Source organism: Drosophila elegans, unplaced genomic scaffold, assembly GCF_018152505.1.
Source record: "Drosophila elegans isolate 14027-0461.03 unplaced genomic scaffold, ASM1815250v1 contig_149, whole genome shotgun sequence".
Classification (NCBI taxonomy): domain Eukaryota; kingdom Metazoa; phylum Arthropoda; class Insecta; order Diptera; family Drosophilidae; genus Drosophila; species Drosophila elegans.
This window is the reverse complement of record NW_024545513.1, coordinates 11,194,809-11,218,866: the sequence shown is the minus strand read 5'-3', so window position 1 is coordinate 11,218,866 and position 24,058 is coordinate 11,194,809. Positions and strand designations below refer to the sequence as shown.

At 35.6% G+C, this 24,058-nt stretch overlaps 1 protein-coding gene across 3 annotated transcripts; it reads right to left on the bottom strand.

Annotated features, from left to right (window-relative positions):
* Nucleotides 1–23,286, bottom strand: LOC108137192. Of its 3 annotated transcripts, none has more exons than XM_017258775.2 (9): nucleotides 23,197–23,286; nucleotides 21,979–22,189; nucleotides 6,189–6,600; nucleotides 4,005–4,177; nucleotides 2,601–2,717; nucleotides 1,906–2,193; nucleotides 1,382–1,698; nucleotides 925–1,128; nucleotides 1–869 (listed from the first exon to the last, which is right to left on the bottom strand). In XM_017258775.2, exons 3-9 carry the CDS (start codon nucleotides 6,374–6,376, stop codon nucleotides 441–443), a joined length of 1,716 nt encoding a protein of 571 aa, XP_017114264.2. In that variant the 5' UTR covers nucleotides 6,377–6,600; nucleotides 21,979–22,189; nucleotides 23,197–23,286; the 3' UTR covers nucleotides 1–440. The 3 variants fall into 3 exon arrangements, with proteins under 3 accessions (XP_017114264.2, XP_017114263.2, XP_017114265.2); XM_017258774.2 differs by having other exon boundaries at nucleotides 23,191–23,266; XM_017258776.2 differs by lacking the exon at nucleotides 21,979–22,189 and having other exon boundaries at nucleotides 23,197–23,218.
* Nucleotides 23,287–24,058: the final 772 nt, after the last annotated feature.

Sequence of the window (24,058 nt, the reverse complement as noted above, 5' to 3'; positions counted from 1 at the left end):
CACCAAAATTAATATGCATCGGTGGGTTATTCATACGCCCCGTGGGACGGGCAAATAGCAAACTCTCTTTGTTTATTTGTGTGTGTATGTGTATTGCGTGTATTTGATTTGATGCGTTTAGTACTTAGGACAACAATTACGTTTAGGTTAACTAGCATAAATCTATAATCATCACATTATGGCACAATGTATGTTATGTAATATATACTATATATATATATATATATAGAGAGAGAGAGTGATACACATAGTTATCGATTGATATAACAAATTAAATTTTCTGCTAATCACGGTTGAATCGAATCACGTTTGATTCCCAACCGAATCACTTGTGATTCCGTGCGATTTGCTGGCAAATTTGAAGCCCTTTATTGTCCGGTGAATCGTAACTTTGTACGCTTCTCATGGAGTTCAACCAGTATATTGAATACATCGACTATTTACGTTATCAGGCGACTCGTGTTGCGACTTCGACGACTTCCGGCTCCGCCATAATTACTACCATAGTGGTCACCATTTATTTGGGTCAGTGTAGTCGTCGTATGGGGCACATATACACTCGTATTATTGCGGGCATGCCGACGTCTATAGCGATACCCTGTGATGAGTTCACGCACTGTCTTTCGATATTTATCGGACAGCACACAGTATAAGAAAAAATTGGAGGCCGCATGCAGGGAGGCCAGAAGATTGCACACATTGCCCGCCACCACCTGTGTACCTATTTGGAAATCCATATACTGGGACAATATCAAATAAATGGCCCATGGCAGTTGGCAAAATATGAACATCAGCACCACCGCAATCAATGTGATCGTCACTCGATTCTCCTGCGATACGCTGCCCTTAATCCCGGAATTTGATTTGCGCTGTAAGTAAAGTATGGTAAATGTATTTTACCAATCGCAATTTTAAATTTATTACTTTAGTTCGCCTTATGCTGCTCGCATTGGTCAGATCGCCACGCAGACTTTTTGAACGATGCACCAGTAGAATGAGAAATGAGTTAAAGGTGGCCAGTAAGAGCAACGGGAAGACTACAAAAACCAGCAGTGTAAACATATTCCACAGATTACTGTACAGCTCATCCTTGCCCAGCTCTGAAGTTCCATGATTGTAAATAGTGACCTGAAAGATAAAGTACATATTATAAAGCGCGACAAATAGTGCAACACTAATTAAAAAAGTTGTAGAAAAGGCAACACTAACTCCTCAGTATACGAGCCCTTTAAAATATTCAAAGCACAGATATGAGCTTAAGTTATTGTCGTATTTATCATAGTCAGTCTTGATACTTCTACTCCCCTCATGTTTTTCACTGGTAAACCTTCTTCACATTTTCTCCAGGGAAATCCCAGCATTTTCAGCACATTTCACTCACATTTTGACAGTATTCCGTTACATTAAATGCGAATGCATCCGTGTTGTTGTTGTTGTTGTTGTTGTTGTTGTTGTTGTTGTTGTTGTTGTTGTTGTTGTTGTTGTTGTTGTTGTTGTTGTTGTTGTTGTTGTTGTTGTTGTTGTTGTTGTCATTGTTGTTTCGTTTGCGTCGCAACAACTGCAGCAAACTTTCGGTGACCCTTGACCCCTGCTCCTCCACCGCCTCATCTTGATCCTGTTCCTCTAGCGTTTTCCTCAGATTGGGAAGCGTCACAAATCCAGATGACTGCCAGTGCCGGCGATGTCGTGGAATGTTCTCTAGAAAATGGTAAACAAGTCCTTAAAATTAAAAGAAATTGTAGACATTTTTTTAAAATAAAAATTAGGCATACAACATAATTAAAAAAAAAACAATATTGTAAAATTCTATCAGAATAAATAAAATGAATAAATTTATTCCAGCATAAAAATGCAAAATTCGTTGTTTTTTTTCCAGTGTTTATGAATGGTGACCCCTACACTCACCTGGTTCTCCGTCACCACTGCCACTTCCCCAGTCGAAGAGCAGATTCGAGCTGCCGGCGGTCGTCGACTCCGTGCTGAAGTGCTGCGAAATGGTCGCCGGCGTGGGCAGCGGAGGCGTGGCCAGTGGGGGCGTGGCCACGGCAAAGGACGGAACAGGGGGCGTGGGCGAGAAGTTAGCCACCGTTTGGTTGCACGGCTGGTAGGCGTCATCAATCAGCTTCCAACCGACCGTAATTGTGTGCTCGAATGCCGTCGAGAGCGTGGACAGCAAACAGAAGACGGCCACGGCTGGAGATGGCAAAGCAATTTACATTTTAACGATAAGCAAATCAAAATCAATTTGATCCCTATCTATCTATCCCATCTATCTAAACCCATCGACAACTTATATGTATAAAATTGCATAACTTAAGATGTTTCAAAAGAAATATTAAGATGCTTTCGATGGAAAATATCGGTTTCTTGAGTCATTAAAAATTTCTTCTCACTGTTTCCATTGTATCAAGAAATGTAATTAAAATTTCTACAACTTCACATTCATATAAAATATTCCTTATAAAATTACGGTCTATTTTCATTTTTATTTGTCTATCTATATACAATTCAAGCTTATATTTTTACTATTTATAAATTGTTTTTATTTCAATATTTATTTGTTTATTTTATGTAATTTATTTTTGGCCATCTTAACTCACCTGCTATCACCTTCTTGGCCAGCGATTCCGTGCAGAATGTTTGTCTCTTAAGTGGATAACGTATCGCTATGAACCGCTCGATGGTGAAGCACACGGCAATGTAAATCGAGATGTAACCTGTCCGTGGAAGCAAGGAAAACAATTGAGAAGGGGCGTGGGTGTACAATTCAGACACAATCAATTGTGCACTTGAAAAAATTTAACACTATAAATATTAAATCACTTTTAAAACTAAGTCCCATAATAATTGCTACAACTTACTGTTAAAGTTGGAAAAAAACAGAACTAAAAACGAATTTAAAAAAAAAAATGTATCTGGTATGCTTATACATTTTTAAGACATACTAAATTAAATAAAACAACCTCCATCACATAATAAATATATTTATGGCTTTATAAGGGCAAGTAGAAATCTTGAAAAACATACCTTTTTGAATAACAAAATTTTTCGGTGCACTCTGGGATTATAAATACCCGTGCCACCCACTTTTGACCCCATCCCAATTTATTCGCTGCCTGCGCTGTCAATTTATTCAAAACGCTGCTGCGCACTCTAAACGATTGACGTCCGTGCTCCGCTGATGAGACTCGTTTTGTATGGGTGGAAACCGAGGCGGGGGAAAGCGGAAAACTGTAGGTATGGCATGGGTATGGTATCGCATGGAAGCGGGACTCAGCTGACCGCTGGCATTTCGCAGAAAGCGCTGCTAACTATACCTCGTAAATTGGCAGAGCTCAATGAAATTGATGCACAACAGCAGCATCGGCCGCAGGTGCAATTCGAATTGATGGGCCCAGGTCCCAGGAATCCGGAGGTCCGGGAATCGAGGAAAACTGGGGAATTTATGGAATCCACACCACTCCACTTAGTGCTCTCCCTGCGATGCATTCGGAATTTTTACCCCCGAGAAGCAATTGTTTTAACGGCACAAAATTTACGATTTTTATTTGGAAGCCCCCTCTTTATTTTTGATGAATAAATGTTATTTCTTCATGTTTAAATTTAAGTTATTTAAGGTAAGGTAATTGATTCTCAACTTGCTGGTGCAATAAATTTGTATTATTTAAAAAACCTTTATATTAAGAATATTTTAAGAAATAAAAAGAAAAAAATTAAGTCATACAAAATGTGTGCAAAACTATTATTATTTTGGAGAAGAGTCACAAATTAGTTAAATAAATATGAAATATGTGGTAATGCCTGAAAAATGTTTACAGCATTCTTTTAGACAAATTTAAAAGTGAATTCAGTCAACCACTGTTTTTAGGTTACTTAAAAATGTCTCAATTTAATTTAGAACCTTCTAAACTGATCTTAAATGACTATGACTGAAGCACAAGATATCTGCTTAGTTTTTATACTTTCTAGAGCCATATTTCTTTAAATATGCAGTTAATACTCACCAAAACTGTCGCACAGCCAGACGAAATAGCCATACAGTTGATAGTAAATTTCCAAATGGTACTTGGGGTAATCGTAGTGCTGGAGTGATAGGATTAATTGACAGGTCAGGTACGCAATGTCCGTGATGGCCAAAGCCGTTAGATAAATGTTCGTGGTGCACCTCATGCGCTTTCTGAAAATGGCGAGAAGAATCGGAAAGAATTGCAATTTGTGTTTATTCGGGCTTTCACCACCAAAAAACCCCCCCTCCCCCCAACCATCACCACCCTCGCATTGCGAAATCAGGCCAAACCATTTGGTGGACAATGCAAAACGCTGCCAAGTGCAACACCAATTGAAATAGCAAATTGCCCGAAAGCAAAACGCAGAAGGGGTTGAGGGGCATCGTCATCGGAAAATTTGAAGGGGAAAAAAGGGGTGCAGGGGTTGCTGGGGGTGGAGGGGGATGATGCTGGATTTTCCCACCGGGCCTGGGCATTTTCCGAAATGCGCACAAATGTCGGCACAGTCATAAAGCCAAAAGATGAACAATAAAAACTAACTGTTAACATTTAGTTTTCTCTCTGGCATCGCCCGTAGCTCTGATAGTTAAATTTCCTTGTGTTCTCCACAAAACAAAATAATGAAATGAAAACATTAAATTAAAAAGTCATTCATGGCATTCAGGTAACTTAAAATTCCACAAGAGTTGGATTGAAAATGGATTTATGCATTGTTGATGAGTCAATATTATAAATTTGGTACATACAAAATGATATTTACCAAAGTTACCCTGTAACTAGGTTAAGGCAAAATTGTTATTTAGCAAATGACTATGCACTTGTTGCCATCGAAACAGAAATAATAGCTGTGATGCACATTTTTATAAAAATATTTAATAGTTTTCCCACCATTTAAATGGCTTAAGATTTTTATGAGTATAAAAAACATTTGCAATTACATTTAGTTGAACTTTAGAACAATATTTGAAACGCACATTTTTATACAAATATTCAACAAACTTTAAAATGGTTTTTACAAGTGTACAAAATATTTGCCATTTAATTTAGTCCTTCATTGGCAGTTTTAGCATATAACGGGATTGTATGAAATATATTTTAGCCTTTTATTTTTTGATTTGTTTTGAAGCCTTCTTAATAGAAATACCATACAAAATCGTATGTTTTTGGCTGACCTCCAGATCTTATTAAGGTTTCCTTTATTTGATTTCGTCCGAATTTTTCCGGAAAATGCCCATATGGTGTCATAGTAGTCAGCTTGCCGCACAGAGCACTTGCAACTGTCGCATATTTTCTGGCACACATAAAAAACACACTCACACACTTTGCTTATCTGCATTTTTGCATTTGGCACATAAAATGACTCTTATTGTTTCACTTATTGTTGTTGTACTTGTCCGTGCTATTTTTGTTACTGCTATTGTTGTTGTTGTTACTGTTACTGTTAGTGTTGTTTTTGCTGTTGTTGGCATGGTGTGGAAATGATTTTAAAGTGCAGCGGTGGCTACAATTAAATGCCATGTTTAATGCGCTGCGTACCTGTTCGCTGCTTCATTCGTGTTCCACTTGTTTCACACACAGACAGACACTTTGGTACAGAGAGAGAAAATAAATAATTTCGAAAATGTCTGACCTTGATATTGTTTGAATAAATGAAAATAAAAATAAATCGCAATAAGTTGATCAACAAAATAAATGACTACACAGCTTTACAAATCGATTCTAAAATTTGTTCAAGACTTGTTACTTATTCTTTAAAAAAAAAGGATTAATTTAAAATCACATATTTCGCTAATTTGTGCTTTTATAAATATTTTAGAGCATACATAAAAAAGAAAAAAAAACCAACCCTTAACAACCCTTTAATACATTTTCATTGAAATTCACTCTTAATCTAGAGCTTTCTTCATTTATAAATGCTATGAAATCAATATTTATATTTAATATATATAAATAAATATATAAATATTTAATATATATATATTTTTCGCCGAGCTGCAATTATATTTTGAATTTTTTTCTGCCTGCTGAATGCATAAAACAACAGTGCCTAGAGGCCACGCCCACACCATCGCCCAAAATCGGCTGGGCCATAATCCAGCAACAATAACAGCCAAAATGGGGAAGGGGAAAGGGGGGAAAGGGGGTCTGAAGGACTTGTGTGGGGGATACAAGTGCACTTACCGCGTCAAAACATAAATGCTCACTGAATTTCCCAATAGTCCAATAACAAAAACGCACGGCACCAAAATGCGTTGGACAACATGCCGCACTTCCGCCATATCCGCATCCGAAAACATTTCGCCAACAGTCGCATTTCCCAGCGTCGCTGCCTCTGGCGCTGCCTCAGTCGACGTCGACGTCGAGGACATTGTCACCACTGACAGAGGTCCTGGCACGCCTCCACCGCCCGCCTCCGCCTCCTCCGCTGCCTCTGCCTTCTTTTAGCCGCCTATCCTGGCCACTTGAGTTTGGCCCGTATCGGTTGCGTTTTCCCCGATTTTCCAATTCTCGCCTCGGATCCGATTCCAATTGCACTTTTGTCAGCAGCCAAAACAAACACTCACACACACGGAAACGCCCACGGCCACGCCCACTGCAAAAATATAAAACAAATAAAGAACTTCAGTTAGGGATATAAGATATGGGAATACAATATTGTGATAGTTTACTTTAAGCTGCATTCAATTAGTCATGTAATAAGTCACAATATTTATGTTAACTATATTTTTTTCTAAACTAAATTAAAATAAGATTAATAAGCTTAGCTCTGAAAAAAATATTAAAAAATAGATAAAAATATTAAAAGAATACTTAAATTAATGATCAATTAACCTTCTTTGGTTATTATATTGAAAAACACTTTAAACTATAAAAGAGCTATACAGTGTGACAATATATAATACTTGAAACAACAATAAATAAGAAAATAAGACATGATTGAATCACCCAAATATATTGAGTTTTTAATTAGTAGTTTTTTGACTTATCCAATTTGTAATGAACAATAACAATCAATACATTTTACTGATTTAAGTATAATTTCGCTCGCTAATCATTTAATATCCTTCCGTTTCTTGCGTTTTCGTTTGATTCTTCGACGGCACCGAATGATTTATGGCCAGCCCGGATTGGCATTGATATTGGCCAACAATCGGACATATACAAATAGGAGTGGCCAAGATAAAAAACAAGGACTAGAAAAGAAAAGAAAAGAAAAGCAAAGAAAGCAGGGTATATGGCCTGCAGATGTGTCTTCCAGCTGTTTGTTGCAGATTTCTGCACCGACCACTCGGATATTTGCTTCGAATTACATTTTGCACAAACACACACACACACCCACACACCCACACACAGAGAGCACCCGCATAGAAAGTTCACTTATTTATTTGGTTTTCAATTTCGGGGCTTTTTCGCTTATTTCTTTTGTTTCACTTGGCAAAACAACCATTCCACCCAATTTCCGATTTTCCCACTATTTCCACCACCCATACATACTCGTACATACAGGGCAGACAAATTGCGCGTAAAATAAAACTGAAATTGCAATTGCAGGCAAGGGCAAAACTACACAACAAAAACATAAGCAAAAAAATAAAAATCGAGAAAAAAATAGACAAAAGGAGAGCAAGGAATTGGAAAGCGTTTTAAAAACAATAAAAGTGGCAAATTCACAGTCAAGTCCCCACCCCTCGAAATTCGCAAATATTGCACGTACGTGAGTGAGAACAAAAACCTAAAACCGAAAAACGATATTCCTGGCATTAAGCGAAGCTCGGAAAACCAAACAAAAAAGTGTAAAGTACAAAAATGCTTTTATTTCCGCTGGCCACATCAGATGACATTTGAAGGGTTTACAAAAAAAATCGTGGAAAATCGTGCGAGAAAATGCACCCATTAATTGAACGTTACGAAAACACATTTGATCTCAATCATTCATTCTTAACAATAATGGTTTTAATTGTTGCAAAAAGTCATTTTCTTTGAAGGGCTAAATCCAATTGACTTATCTTACAAAAAAGAATCTCTTACACAACATGACTTGATCTTGAAGTGTTATAGTTTTCTAATCTCTGTTTATTTAGTAATATTAATAAATAATTTCTAAGAAAGTGTGTGCAGCATAAATATTGTACAAATAAATCAACACAAAATTAACATAAAAGTCAGATTATAAATTGTCTAAAAAATCATAAACACTTAGAGGTTTGCCAATTTGAAATCGATGGGTTAAGTTATGGGCTTGTTTAGGTATTGGAAACCAACTTTTCTAAAGTTTTGAAGTCTTTAAATAAGAAATTGAGATTACAAGACGGCAGATGGCTCACAAACTTTCGGAGATATGTTATACCTTTCGGAAGTTCGACTTAAATGGATCAAGTCTAAGGTCCTAACACTTCTATGCATATTTCCTCAGTGCAGTCCACCTGTGCCTTTAAATAAAGCCGAGACCACAGGACCTCAGTTATCAATGAATGAATATGGAAATGGCTGAATGAATGAGGGAATGAATGGGCATGAATGAATGAATAGATGACTAGCCGGCTGACTGAATAATTGAATGAATGCGTGAATGAACGGCGCCTGGGAAAAAATGGCGGAATATGGCTAAAATGCTGCGGAGTGGAACAAAATGAAATAAAACGGGCTCTTATTTTCATTTACCTCCGCCCTTCGCTATACGTCTTCCTCAGGCTGTACTTTTCTGTTGTTGTTGTTGTTGTTGTTGCAAACAAAGCCTTTTTGTTGACGGTTTTGTTGTTTTTGTTGGCGGTTTCTATACACATCGCTTTTATAAGCAACGGAATTATTTTTTGTCGGTGCCGAAAAAATTTAATGGACATTTTTAGGTTGTTTTAGGCTTGCTGTTTTGCTTATTGTTACGATTTAGTTTATGTTTCCTAAAGTGTTTATGTGATTTAGTGTAATTTAGGTTATTTTTCAAGTTAGTTTACATTGTAATGTAACATAGGTTTAGCCGAACCATACGTGGAAAATGTAAACCTCTTAAATTATATTACGTATACGTATCAAATTAGTTAAAGTTGTAAATAATACAAACCACTTTTATAATATAACATGTACATACGTATAATAAAATGAAAAATATAACATTATTATAATGTTTGTTAATTGGTTTCTGCAAACATTTTGTACAGGGTATTCGGAACATTCAAGTGCATCCTTTTCGTTCATAGACACCTGACTGTATATGTGTCATTCAGGCAGTCACAACAAAAGATGCCTAAATTAGCACACACACACACATAGACACTCTCGGAAAATCACACATACACCTGCGCGGTTGACAGCTACGTGCGAAAAAAGCGAAGAAGAATTCTTCAGATTTTCCACTCTCTTCGTTTTTTTTTTTTTTGTGGCTGCCAGGCCGCGTTCCACTTTTTTTTGCATTTTGGCCAGATGCAACAGAAAATTCTTACATTCTTTTTTTTCCTCCCTTTGCATAATTAGTGAGTGGCTCAGTGGGTACAACAACAACGGCGAAAAAGCAAAAAAAAAAAAATATAATAATAATAGCAACAAGAGAAGCTTGGGCAAGTCAAGTGGCTGTGTGCCATTTTCTCAGCACCTGCAAAAATGTGCCTTGCTCCTAATTGGCAGTCAACAACAAAAAGAAAATGGAGAAAATGGCCTTAAAGCCGGCCCAAGAAAAATAGACGGCCTGCGGCTGCGTTTTTCCTGATTAGGATAAGTTGCATTTAACCAACATTTAAAATTAACTTTAAATTGAAAACCAGTCTGAGAGAAACAAGGCAAAAAAGCACACAGGATTACACGGAGAAAAATATAATATAAATGGTTGAATCGATTGAAAAATTCGTAACTTTTAAAAGTTAAACAACTAAAACTAATACTATTGCTATTTTTAACCCCTTCATTTGAAATTTAAAACTTTCGATAGGAACTGCCGCTTCTGTGAAGGTTTTGAAAGTTACATGAGCTTGCAAGAGTTATAATTGCCAGTGTAGAGCCACATAAATCCACGAGGACCAAGTCAACGCTTTTTGGGATTTGTTTATCGCAGCCCGTCTTTCCAACCCGCCAGCACTTCATCTCCTTAACCTCGGTGCATTTTGTTTACCCAGAACAACAAGATAAAGTCAAATAGTTACAGCGGCATCAGGACTTTGGCGTTGGAAGGAGTTGGCAGAGAGTCAGACAGAAAGAGAAGGGGGCAGTCAGACAGAAAGAGAGAGGGGGAGAATCAGACAGAGGCGGTCAGTCAGTCAGTCAGTCAGTCAGTCTGTCATTCCATCAGGTTGCCCTAGGTCCGAGTTGTGGAGTCAGCAAGCCAGGCATCCATTGCAGCCTTTGTGGCAAAATAAACAGAAGCGGAGTTGCCGGGGAAAAGGGGTGTATGCAGAGGGTAGAAGCGGGGGAGAGGTGCTCCAAGAAGGGGGACGGGAGTTCCGGCAGCTTCTTCTTTAACTTCAAACTACAACAACTAGTGAGCTAAACTACACTATACCGACTTTGTAGCATTGAGAACGTAGACAAAAAACAAAGTTTGGGGAAGATCGAACCGTTACAACTTACGAGTATCCTACAAGAAATATAAAAAATATATAAAAAGAAAAAAAATGTATTTAAAAAAGTACTAATGATCTTTATAGCAAGTATTGCCATGTAAATATTTAACTCTCTAGCTTAGCGTAATGTTATGTCATTTTTTTTCTTTCATTGCTGACAACTTTTAGAATTTATAATATATATTTATTAAAATGATACTAAAATAATCTATGTCAAGTTAAACTGGAGGTTAAGTTAAGTAACAAATACATCACATTCCGCACTAATCCCGATACCCCGTAGAAAAGTGCAGGAAAAATTATGCAAGTACAGTTTCCCTCAGGTATTTTTGCATTTGATTTTCAAGTTCTGTCTCTTCGCAGCCGGACTTTAGTGGTGAGTGTGGAAATGGGGAAAAAATGGCTGCAGGACTGTCAGGACTGCCAGGACTCCCAGGCAGCCGTGACTTGGGGGAGGGGGTGCTCGAGGGATACGAATCGGGATACGGATGACGGTTGTCCGGGTTGAGGCCAAGGTGCAGCATTGCCGTGACAGCCCATCAACTTGCATTTCCCCCGATTCTTTTTTGTTGGCCGTGTCTTCTCGTTTTTGATGATGCCTTGGCCTGGCAGACAAAATTGCATTTCGCTCAAGGTGTGACCAGGTCCGAATGCAATGGCAAGTCCCCTGCCAAGCATTTATAAATCGTGTGACAAGCGCACATACACAGCAAACTAAAAATGTATTTATTTAAATCAAATTGTTTCTGCTCTTCAACCCGCTGGGAATTTTGAAGTAAATATGTATTGTACAACACCATTTATTTAATTAATAAGAGTCAATTAAAATAAGGCTTTAAAATAACCCATTTTAAAGCTATCTTGATAGTATGAAAGCCAAAAAAAAAACAATTATTTTCTTTATTTGGTTATAAGGAAATAAATTTATTGTTATTATAATATTTCTACAAGTCTATATTAATTTATAGATAGCTTATAGTTTGCTGGTGTTTGCTGTTTAATTAAATCAATAAGTTTACAAATTTTAAATATATTTTAATATTGAATTTTTATGAAATTGTATTTTTAAGATCTCATTATTTCTACTACTATGTTATTTTTAACTTAGATTTTAGACTCTAAATATTGTACTTTTGAAATAATTTTAACTGATCTATTATATTAATCCGTTTCGTTTTTTTCCAGTGCGGAACTTCGGGGCAGGGGAACAGTGGGCGATGAGATTCTGCGGGAAGGACCAACGTCCATTGCCATAAAACTTAAACAAGTTATTTATGCACACGCGTTGCGTGCTTCAAGCTCGTTTTCAATTGCAGCTGGCAAATGTTTAAGAGCGACGCAAAGATTGGAATGAAAATGGGGTGGGAAAAAGGGGTGGCTGAATGCAAGGTGCATGAAAAGTGCGGAAAAGTGGGAAAAGCGGGCACTGCAATGGGGCCTTAAGTTATCAACATGGAATGCAATTTTCCAAACTGTCTATTTTCTATGCAAATTCGCTTGCATTTCACAACGCGCTGCGCTTTACGCTTTTGCTCTCTATCTTCCACCAGTCACGCCCACCCCTCGCCTACCGCCTGCCGCCCACTTTTTTCCCAAATGGAGGAGGGGCAGTGGGTGCCGACAGGCCATATCAGCCATATCAAAGAGCTGAGAGCGAAGAAAAGCAGTAGTAGTATAGTAGTGGGAAAAAAAAAGCGTCGCACAAACATGCAAATGTGTTGCATAGTTTAGGGCGCTCTCACACACACACTCGCTTATCAAAAGCATCCTGGCCCTTCACGTTCGTATGTGTGTGTGTGTGTGTGTTTGCATATTAACTTGATATATATTTAGCTGGCAAATAGAATGCTTACGACAGATTTTTTTTATTGCCTGGCAAAAAATACTGGAATGTAATTGGAAAAATGTAGCTGAACGAATTTGTTTTTTGGAATCTCTTTAATCGGCAAGCATGCAAAACAAAATTAAGGAACCAATTTTAAGAAAAAGAAAATAAATTAAAAATGATAAAAATATACATCATATACATAAATAATTGTTGAGTTCACTGATAAAAAAACTTAGTAAGTCGAAATATTTTTTACTCAATTAAAATGTTTTTCACTTCTGAGAAGAATATTTTTTACAAAATATTATAGTTCTCGCATTTGTTATTTTCCTAACCTTTTAACTGGCCATTCTACTAATCTGCTTTATTTCCCAGCCCATTTATTGACTATTTTATTTTGCAATTCTCCCAATTGCTGCAAATTTGCGTTCTAAACTTTCCTTGGAACGCTCCTCTTAAATCTGAATTCGAAGCGCTTGGGCCTGGCTAATCAGCGAGCACGCCGGTAGCTTATGTTGTTGCATCACTGATGGATGCCAGAGGCACTAGCAGCCTGCATCCTTAACCCCTGGACGCCACCCCCTTTTTGGCCAACGCTCCCGGAGTTGCCACAAAATCAAGCCACATTGATATTGATGGAGCGAGGGGAGCGCGTCAACGGCAATGAAAAAACCAAATGAGCGACGCTCTGAGCGCTCCTCTCGATTAGCGCGCTGCACCACATGGTAGCCAGTGGTGCGTGGGGTTAAAGAGGGTGGTGATGGTGGTGGTGGTGATGGTGGTGGGTGGCCCCCAGTGGGTGAAGGCCGCAAAAGGTGGCGTGGCACGAGCGCAGGGGGTGAGGTCAATGCAAAGCAGCGCTGAACCGAACCAAAAAGAAAACAGGCCAACGGCTACTCGATGAGTGCGTGACTTTTCAGCTGCCCATGGAGTCATGGCAATACACTTCAAAAAATTGCTCGTAAAATTTTGTTTCCATAAAACAGTTCACTTCATACAAAAACCCTAAAAATACCGAACATAAAAGTAGTTTAAAATGGTAAAGAAATTTTAGTTGGGAATTAAATTATAAGCTATTAAAGAGATGTCACTTGAAATCATAATATGGTTAGATGGTATGTGTAAAATAATAAAAGTCTTGACTCATATTTCTACAAGCTATAGACAACTTGAAAATATGTAACATGAAAAGAGGTCAAAAACATGGACCAATGTTAGAAGCTATAAATTAAATGCATTTGATAAGAGAAATAGGCTATATAAGAGATCTGTCACATTAAAATTGGAATCAATAAGTGCAATAAACTTGTTGACCCTTTGATCGACTTATGGGTTATTAAGGGTGTATTCTTAAGGTGGCTTAACTAAGATATAATCCTGCTCCATTCTGTATGTGAAAACGTTTTGCTCTCACTGCTCAATTACACCGAGATAGCGATTGAAGGTGTTTTGGCTGCCAACACGTTGGTTTCGCAGGGCGATGAAATTTAGCAGCGCGAGTAGCTGGCGAATCCCTTCTGACATTGACAAATAGTGTGCGAAGTACAATGCAAGCGCACCAACACACACGTACACTGACACACACGCACTCACACACGCACGCACTCTTGCAAAACTGGCACACGCATGCCGTGGCAAAATGTGTTACATACTTGCGGGCGCAAATTATTGCCAGCAGGCAGCTGCAGCTGCGACTCAGGACTCAGGACGCAGGACTCCTGTTCCCGCTCCTTCGGCGAATCCTGCGCCCTCTCCTCGCCAGTTTGCTAATTAACAAAGCACTTTACAGCTGTCCGGAGAATTTGAGGCGGAGGGATGCCAAGAGCGGGGCGTACACTCGGAAAACCACGACAATCTATTATAACGTAGCTAAAAGTTCTACAAAATATTTACCAAATTAAATATTAAACTTGTAAGAATTTCATCGAAAATGTGGAAAAAGATAACCTTTTATATGGCCACGATACAATATAAATTTTCATAGATTTGTAGCATTTAAATATTATTTTGTTTACAAAATTAAGTAAAACAGTAACATGACTGGTTATAATTTTTTGTAATTATACATTTATGATATCTTATTTTTTCTAAATAAGTCATACATTATAGCCCCATACTAAAGGAATACTTTTTATATTAATTTGGATGCAAATATTGTATATATATAGGTTTACTTTTTTTAAGTGCATAAATACTTTACACCTGGCCCAAAAACAACAGCAGGAGACAAAGCCTTTAGGACCATCATCTCTGAGCGAGCTTATCCCGTTTCTTGGGCCGCCCTGTACCGCCTCCGGCCACGCCCTACCTTTACTCCCTTTTACCCCTCCCACACCACACCACCGGCAGCATTAATTAAATTTTATAACGCCGCCACTGCAGCTGGTTGTGTGGAAACACGTGATGCCAACGCTTAGAATTTGTCGCCAAGTGTTCCGCTGCAACTCCGCCGGTTTATACTGTGTATATATAAACTTAGATATTCCCATAGCCCATTTCAACCACTTTAACCAAACGGAGTTGGGAACATTGAGATCCCACTTGGATATTCTATATTCTGCATTAAATTGTTTTAGATCCGAGAACTGGGATTTAAGAGGAATTCATTTTTATATTTTCACAGACAACTTTTACATATATTATTTTAAAACAAATATATAATTTGTTTGCTAATTTAGTTAATTATCGAGTGTTTTTTGGAATATTTAAAATCTTAAACCAAATATGCAATACTTTGTAATAAACATTTAAATCCCATTTATTTAACGTTTTGTAGTTGGTTAATTGCAGTTTAAAGCGTCAAGGCGGATAATTGAACAACATTTAATGAGCACTTTAAGCGACAGTAACAAAATAAATTGCAAGAGTTATATTTATGAAAGGCATACAAAGCATTTGCCAAGGGCAATTTCGAAAAAAAAATAATATACGTTTACATTTAAACTGGTAAAAGGCAATTTAATTATGCGGAACCGGGTAATTATAACAATAAACAAAATGTAATTGTATAAGTTTTTAGTAAATACATGAAATTTAAAGACAAAGTCCTGATGCATACCTATACACGTTAAGTAATAAATACAAAATCTGCTGCATTAAACATCCCCTATTTTTCATATTTTGTAATTTTAATCTGCATTAAAAGACCCTCCAATAAATCCTTTGCCTTCTTTTAACGTTTCGTAGATTCCCTCATCTTTTCAGCCTAATTACATAATTTAAATACAAATTGTTTCTGAATTGCCGGAAAGTTGTGAAATGGCCAGGATGGCCAGTTGATTTAATTCTATTAGTGGCTTTATTCGCAATTATTCACAATTATTTATATTGTCGAGTGGTTAAACCAAGCATTCATTTATTCACCATTATCTTTTGTAGGCTGCCAATTAATTGGCCTAAGGACTTGAGGCGTTTTGTTGTCCACCCCAAAAAGAAATTAAGACCGGAATTGGAATGAAAATTTAACAATTTTGTAACTCTAATCTGCGCGGCAATAAAATAAAAATGCTGCGAGAAGAAAACTTTGCCGCGCGGCAAAGGAAAATAAAAATGAAAATAAAAATACAAGAAGCGTCACGAAAATGCGCAGACAGCAAAAGCGGAAAGTGTTTATATTTATATATATATATGTGTGTGTGTGTGTGTGCGTGTATATAGTATGTATGGGTGCCTCCATTGTTGCTAACTGCGCTCCGTTTATTTAGAAAGTTATTTCTCTCGCTCAGCGAAGGAAACACAAAAAGTAACTAAAAATAAGCTGAGCCAAAATAAAAACATTGTTGCACATGCTCCACTCCGCACCCAAAAAAATATAACAAAAATTGAAAAAAAAAAAACTAAAACAAGCTGGCAACAATGTTGTCTGTTATTCAAGCTGAAAGCAGTGCGAAAAAAGGGGCGGCCAAAAGGGGCGGGCCTGGGGGAATCCCCGCCTCATTAGCTCGGGGTTTCGCCATGGATATGCTAAAAGGTTTTTATTATTATTTTATTCACTTTTTCGGCTGCGTTTCTGTTTTGTTTTTCCTGCTGATGATTATTAATGGATTTATTTTTGGGCAAATTTTAAGTTTCTTCGTTTATCATCACTTCGAGCCAATGACCTTGTATTACAACTTAAGAGCGCATGATAAAAACTACTTAAATGCTCTCTGGTCACTTGTTTACCTAAATAAAATCGTATGCTTATGTGCGTAAAACAAGGATTAAATTAGTAAAAATATTTAAAATTAAATTCGAGCGCATAAAAACATTTCTACTATATTTACCCCTCTGCTTTGAAAATATTTTCTCTGAAAGTCACAAAAATTATGTAGAACTGTAAACACGATTCAGATGAAACACACTGTCACCTCACCTGACATTATGCCATTTGGCTGCACCGTTTGTTTAGCTATACAATATTTTCTTGGATTTCTCAAAAACGGTTTTTACCTCAATCCATTCCTACGCCCTGTTTGCATTGTACTGAATGCTATTTATTATTATTATTTAGCCATCATTTGGCTGGCAGTCAATTGGGCATTTTGTTTATAAACAATATACACAGGGCGCCGAGGAAAACATTTTTGATGTAGCTCATAAAAATGGTCAGCGAGACACGGGGAAAATACAGGGAAAAACCAAAAGAAATAATAAACACGAATTGCAAATATTTGTAAGCTTTCATCGGGAAAAATTGGTGTGCCGGCCAATAAGGTGTTGACGGAGGCAAACAGAATTAAAAATTGTTTTTGTGCTGTTATTGTGTTTTTAGTGCCAGTTAAACAGGAGAAAAATTCACTTTTCCCTCATCTTTTTTCAGGTGACATAAACGGAAATTACGCATACGCCCTGTTGGCAATTTTTATAAAATTTAATCCAATGAAAATAACAAAAGAAAGAGTGGGCTCGAAATAAAATTGAATCTCGAAATGGATGTGGTGACAATTAATAAAACCCTTGGTCTTCATTTTGCATCACAATTTTACCCCTGTTTACTTTATTATGCGTAAGAGATTATAATGGCATTAATTACGTATACGCACAGGTGAACTCGGCATAAGGCACGATGGGCACTTAATTAGTGTGTGTGTGTGTCTATGTGTGTGTCGACCTGTTTGTTTATGTTTAAATGTCTGACGGCTTTGGCAAACATTTCCCTACATTTATTCGCTTATTCTGTGTTTGTTTGCCTTTTTTATGAAAACGTTTTTGAATTTTTACAGGGACTTACAGATGCTCTGTTTATTGAAGGAGATTTATTCAAAACAGATGGTACCCGAAAAATTAAAAATATCCGCTTTTACTATCAAAACTGTTTTTCAATTTTATTGTTTACAAATTAAAAACAAATTAATTGCTCGTAAAAATGTTTTTAAAAGCATATGAAAATTTTGTATGTGCTTTTTTCAATCAAAACACTTTTTCCAATTTTATAAGGGTATTTTTTTTATAAGAGATTTTTGAGTAATTTTTTTTCCCCAGAAAGTTACATAAATTCAACTAAATTACAAGTAAAATGAACTAAAAACAAGAGTATTGATGCTTCACATTTGACAAATACAATTTTGGGACTTGCTCGCTTTGCAATTTTGTTTTCTGTTATTCAAAACGATCGCCCATGCTAGAGGGTAAACGCACAGAGTTTTTCATATTTTTGTCAGCATGACATTTGAATTTGCATAATTAATCAATTAATGCTGCGATTTTAGAGGGGAAATGAAAATGCCTGGCGTCACGTGCATAAATTTTGCTCATGTGTTTTTCACTCGTTTCGTTTTCAATTTCATTTTTGAATACAATTTTTAAGCCGCGCACGTGCTTCGACATGACTATGCCTGATATATATGCAATCTGCATGGTATACACATGTGCTCATACGTGGACATCTACAGATATGTATACCCATATCAAAAACTAAAAGGGGAACATTTAATTTGATATGCGCTTTGTTTGCCCAACGACATGGACATGTCAATTATTTAATGCTTAACGTTTAGTGCCTTATTGCATTTTAATTTTCCATTTTGCCATTTGACTCGATGCGTTTTTATCGCCGGCCATTCGATATTCACACAAATTACGTGACGAGAATGCCAAAAGAGAAGTACTTGCTATTAAATTAGGTCCATAATGTCTAATATTGCGATGCTAAATGAGATGTATTTGTAATTTGATGATAGGCAATAATTTAAAATGTTTAAATATGTGCTTTAAACAGTGAAATATTGAAAGGTTAAGCTTCAACTTGACCAGCAAAAGTTTCATTTTACTTATAATGAGTTTCGTATTCTAACTACAATAAAACTTAAGGAGATCATAAATAATAAATTCCCTGTTTGTTTAAAATAGAATTTTAACGATTATTGTTATAGAAAACACATCAAATTAATAGCCAATAAATACGGAACTCGTTCGAAAAATAAATTAAACAAAATTTGAATAAACTGCAAATATTATTTATTTACTTAACAATTTTATGTCGTATTTATTGATCATTAATTTTATGATTTTGCCTTATTTCACAATGTTGTGCTAAGTGCGTAATAGATTTCGATTAAAAAAATGATCTCTACTACCAGAAAAAATTGAAAAATGATTTTTGAAAAATTTGCTTTTGGGTGACCCATTTTCAAGTTGTTCCGACTTATATATTTGGTCTAAGAGATATGGCCATACGACATTGGGCTGTCAAGAGGTTTTAGTGCTTCCCCTCGTTTTTCAGTTGTTTATTTTGGTTGAGGGGTTCGTCATTAGACGGCTACAGCCTAATGGACCACGCCTTTTACCCCCCTCAAAACCCCCCCGTTTTCTTTTTTTCCACCCGTTTTCCACACGTTTTCCTCAGTTTTCCTGTCATGTTTCACCTGCCAGTTGAATTGCATTTGATTTGATATTTGCTGTCATCTGTGCGTCGTTTGCTGCTCTTTATTCGGATTTTCACTCCTCTGTTGTTCTTAGAATCATTAGTTTGTTTTTTGGCCTTACCATATGTATCTGTATCTTTTGTCACGTTCGCCTCTCGATTTTCGTGATTTGGTTTTCATTTCTTGGGCCTCTGCTGTTTTCTTTCGGCTTCTTGTTGTCACACTCGCATCTATTTTTGGTACGAGCACAACAAAAATTAAATAAATAATATTGTCATTCTCTCAATTGCATTTGCGCTTTTTCACCCATGTTGCCTCAGATATTTCAACAATTTAATCCATTTTTTATGTCTTTATTCGCATGTGGCCCAAATGTTTTTCCTGCTTTATGTGGTTGACTAATTGTTAGGAATTTTGTCGTTTTCATAATACTTTTAAAAGGAAGTTTTCGTCACAGAATGGAAAATTATCTTAACAATTGGCATTCGAAATGTTTAGAAAGTATAAATCTATACTAAGAGCTATCTTTTAATATTATTTTTACATATCTTGCATATATCCACTAATTTGTTTCTATTTACATTTATACATTTTTGTACGCTTTAAAATTCAAGTTTTAAGATTACGCCTTGCTGTATTAAAAATTATTGAAATGAAATGTTTATGATAACATTTTTGCTGATGGATTGTAGGCTTACATCCAATTAAAAATCCATAAAAAATTAATAGCAGCGCTGGCCATTTTCGCCTGAATTTACACAAGAATCGACCTCCAAACAAAAGGCAGACGTAAAAATTATTGATTTGCGGTTGCAAATGTTTCAGCATCCAGCTATACATTGAGTATTTTATCTCACTATTTTTGCCCATTCCACTGGCAATTTAATTTCAATTTGTTGACCGCCTCATTTGATTTAAATGTTCGGGGAATGTAAATGCATTTCCACTTGAATTCCGAGATCTTATCTTGGCCAACAGTTTCAATGGGTTAAAGGGGTGCTCAAAAGGGGTCCCAGGAGGGGTTAAAAGCGGCATCGGGACAAATTCAGAGGAAAAATATTCCGATTGCTTGGCATTTGGTGACGTGCGGCGATCGCGTCCAACAGAAACAAAAATAAATAAATATAAATGTTGCGCATATAATCTATTTTGACTCAAGGTCGCGTCATCAGTTTCTGTTTTTTTCACCGCCGAAGAGGAAATTGTGGCGAAAAAGATGGGCAAATATTAAAAGAAATATGCGAAAAGTGGTAGAACATAAACATTGGAAAAATCAGGGGACTATAATGATGAAAAAACAAACAACTTGTTTCTAAATAAGTTCATAAATTTAAATATTTTAATTTACATTAAAATTGTTCATTTAATAAGATTTTACAATAGTTAAATTTCAAATATCATGTTTTCGATTTTAAGTATGCAAAATAATATATTTTTCAGATCAATCAATTTATTCAGATTTTTTAATTTTAATTAAATTTTCAGAAATTATTTTCTTTTGCTAAAAATAGTTTTTAGTTATTTGTTAATTTATTGTTCACCAACGGATATTTAAAAGAAATCCCTATCTGGTTTTTTTTTTTATCTAAAAAATTCGTTTTTAATGTAATGACTTTTAAAAGGCATATTACATAAATATAAATAGTTATTTAATTACTTATTAAATATTACGGAAAAAAACCTATAAATAACGTAAGACACAGACTCATTATTCTACATTTTAAACTCGCATAAATCAGCGTAATCAGGGCTTCATCTGCACCTTGATCTACATTCCAAGATCAAACCGAACCAGTTTGTTCTTCCGATCTCACGAAGATATCTCACCCAAAACACATGAATAGACGTTCTTTGAGGAAAGAAATAAATAGGGGAAAAAAAGCGACCGCGTTAGATTGTTCAATTATTCAATTGGGGACTTCGAGACGACGGCAAACAATTTTGATTATATTTATTAGATGCCGGATTAGCCAGCGTAGGCTCTTATGGCAATTGCGTTGAGTATACGCCATGTATGCGCCCCAAAGTAGTTTAATTTTTTCCATCACATGTGTTTCGCATTAGTTTTGTTTTTTATATTCGCTGGAGGGCAGAGGAATTGAAACGAAAATGAAAATGAAAATGTCTTGTGATGGAATTTAAATTGAAATGGATATTTTGATCGTCTCTGTTGAGTAGTAGGGACATCTTCTCAATTCCGTTCACCTTACCCACCCAATTCTTCTCGCCCGCCGACTATGCAAATGTAGCGGAAATACTGAACAAATGCCACTCGACTTGGCCCTGGATCATACTATATGCCTGACTGTATATATAAATACCGGCCAGAGATGTTCCTGAATGATCTCTCGAAAATTCTGCTCAAGTGTGTCACTTGAAGAGCGTACAAAACAAATCAATTGATTTGAGTATATTTGATCAGCTCTCCACTCGACGCTCAAAAGATATTCAAATCTATTTTGCAAAAAAAAAAAACATATTCAAATAAATTAAGATCACGAAGAGATGACTTCAAACACTAAAGCACAAAAGAAATATCGAAAGAGCAAAAGCCACAATTTTATCTAATAAAATAAAAAGTAAGGAACAACAGTTTATCTTTCTTAAACTTATTTTTTGTTTCCCATCAATTTTGTGTCTCTTTGAAAAAGTGTTTAATGAATATTGCCATATTTTAAGTGATTCTTAGAATAGAACATATTTATTTGATTTTGAAATCATGCAAATATTGATATTAATTCAATTTATACCTGGAATAATCGCGTTGTGTTTTTATGTTTTGTTAATTGTTGAGTTTCGCCGGCTTTTTTTGCTGCTAATTATATTTTGGTCATGCCAGCAAATCCATCAATTACAGATGCTTTTGTGTTTTTGGACATTGAGTATTTATTGTTGTTATTCAAACATTTTTATATATTTTTATGTATTTTCATTTTAAAATTTTCCATACTATCGCAGTTTCTATCACAATTGTCAACATTTGCAAAAAAAAATAAAAAAATATGAATACTTTGCACTATTTTTGTGGTGCAAACGAGAAAACGTGTACTCAAAAATAAATAAAACAACTTAAGTAAAAAACCGAGCGCGAAGAAAAAAATCAAATGGCATTTGTTTGACACTAGCCGTTGGGCTTTTCTAGTTTTTCACCGAAACAGCGGCCGAAATTATACGACAACAAAAAAACAGAAATTGAAAAAGGTATCGACGCAAATGGAAAGCAAAATATTTGCATCTAAATAAAGGCTCAAAACCGATCAATTGTGCAGTCATCGGAATCAGCAGATAATATGATAAAAACGGAATTGATTAAATTTGATTGTGTTTTGCAAGTGGACCATTAACTCAGTTGATTTGTGTTCTCTCTGTTTTTATTATTTAATATGCCATTTAATTGAAGCTTTGCCATTTATATTTAATGTCATATTTAACTGCATTTTAAATTTTTGCAAATAATTGGATGTTTTAAACACTTGTTTATGGGCTATAATTATTTTTGCCAATTATTTTCTTTTAATGAGCTCACTTTCGTTTATTATTAATATTTTTGATTATTTATAAAAATATACTGTTTGTATGTTAATATTTTAAAAGGTTTTTATTTACTTTAAATGAAAAATCAAAATCTGTATCAATGCTAGATTTAAATTTTCTTCCTTCAAGAGTGTTATATTACTTTAAATACAATTAATATTATGCACATGATTCAGGAATCTATGAATCTTATTATTTTGTGGGTATAAATATTACTGGACAAAAATTTATAAATTTTAAATTTATTTATTTAATCACTACTTGATTGTTTAAGGCACTAAATTAATTTATCAGAGTGTTAGTTTTAATTGCAAACGCTTCTTATTTCACACCTACTCAAAGTGTTACATATTATTGTTATAATTTTTCACAGCACATTAAATAAAAATAATAAAAAAAAATAATATAGTTTTTAACAGCACACATACACGCACCCGAAATTACTAAAGAGAGAGAAAAAGATGGGATCGTATCGGCTGGGCGAAGATCACGCCAGAGCATCGCGAGGAGACTGAATCCCCCGATCGGCTATATCGCATATATGGCCGGACGTCGGGCAGGTGTGCGAGCGAGAGGGTGTGGGAGAGGGAGAGTGAGAGGGCGCGTGGGGTCTCATCTCGGCAAATAAGAAAACATCATCATCATACGACCGCCATTTAATTTAAGCGAATTCCGCTCGATTAACAGCTAAAGAACGAGGAACGGAACATACTACAAAATTCCGACCTCTTACAGGTGTCCGTTCTTGCAGCTTTTCTTCGAACATAAAATAGAAGACACATTTTATATCCCAAAAAGCATGGCCGAACTTAGCTTTCAACAGTGAACACACAAAATAATGACAGACATTGCTATGTAAATTTTGATTACCTAAACATATTAATATAATTTTAGACAAGATTTCATAAAGATCAGCCTTTTATAAGAAATTGTTCAAATCATTTCTAACTTTTTATCAGATTAAAATAAATATTTGTATAACGATATGCCCTTGACATAAAATTTTAATGTTAAAGAATTGAAAAACACAAGTACACATCAATGTTTAGAAATAGAGATCATAGACACCAGCCTTTTATAACAAGTTGTTCAAATCATTTGAAACTTTTTTTATACAAAAACTTTGTATTTGAAACTTTTTTTTTATACAAAAACTTTGTATTTTAAACTTTTTTTATACATTTTTTTCCCGATTTAAGTAATTATTAAAATTAAGATGTGCATTTGACTTTAAAAAATGTTAAAACATAGAAAAAAACAAATTCACATCAATAATAAAAACAAATAAATTGTGTA

What these genes read in the sequence shown, in the direction of transcription:
- LOC108137192 (XM_017258775.2), bottom strand. Translation starts at nt 6,376, where the DNA reads ATGTCCTCGACGTCGACGTCGACTGAGGCAGCGCCAGAGGCAGCGACG. An exon ending in CAGTGGTGACGGAGAACCAG is followed by an intron (nt 1,699 to 1,905) that starts GTGAGTGTAGGG and finishes ACCATTTTCTAG; the next exon opens with AGAACATTCCACGACATCGC. An exon ending in TAACGGAATACTGTCAAAAT is followed by an intron (nt 1,129 to 1,381) that starts GTGAGTGAAATG and finishes TTTATCTTTCAG; the next exon opens with GTCACTATTTACAATCATGG.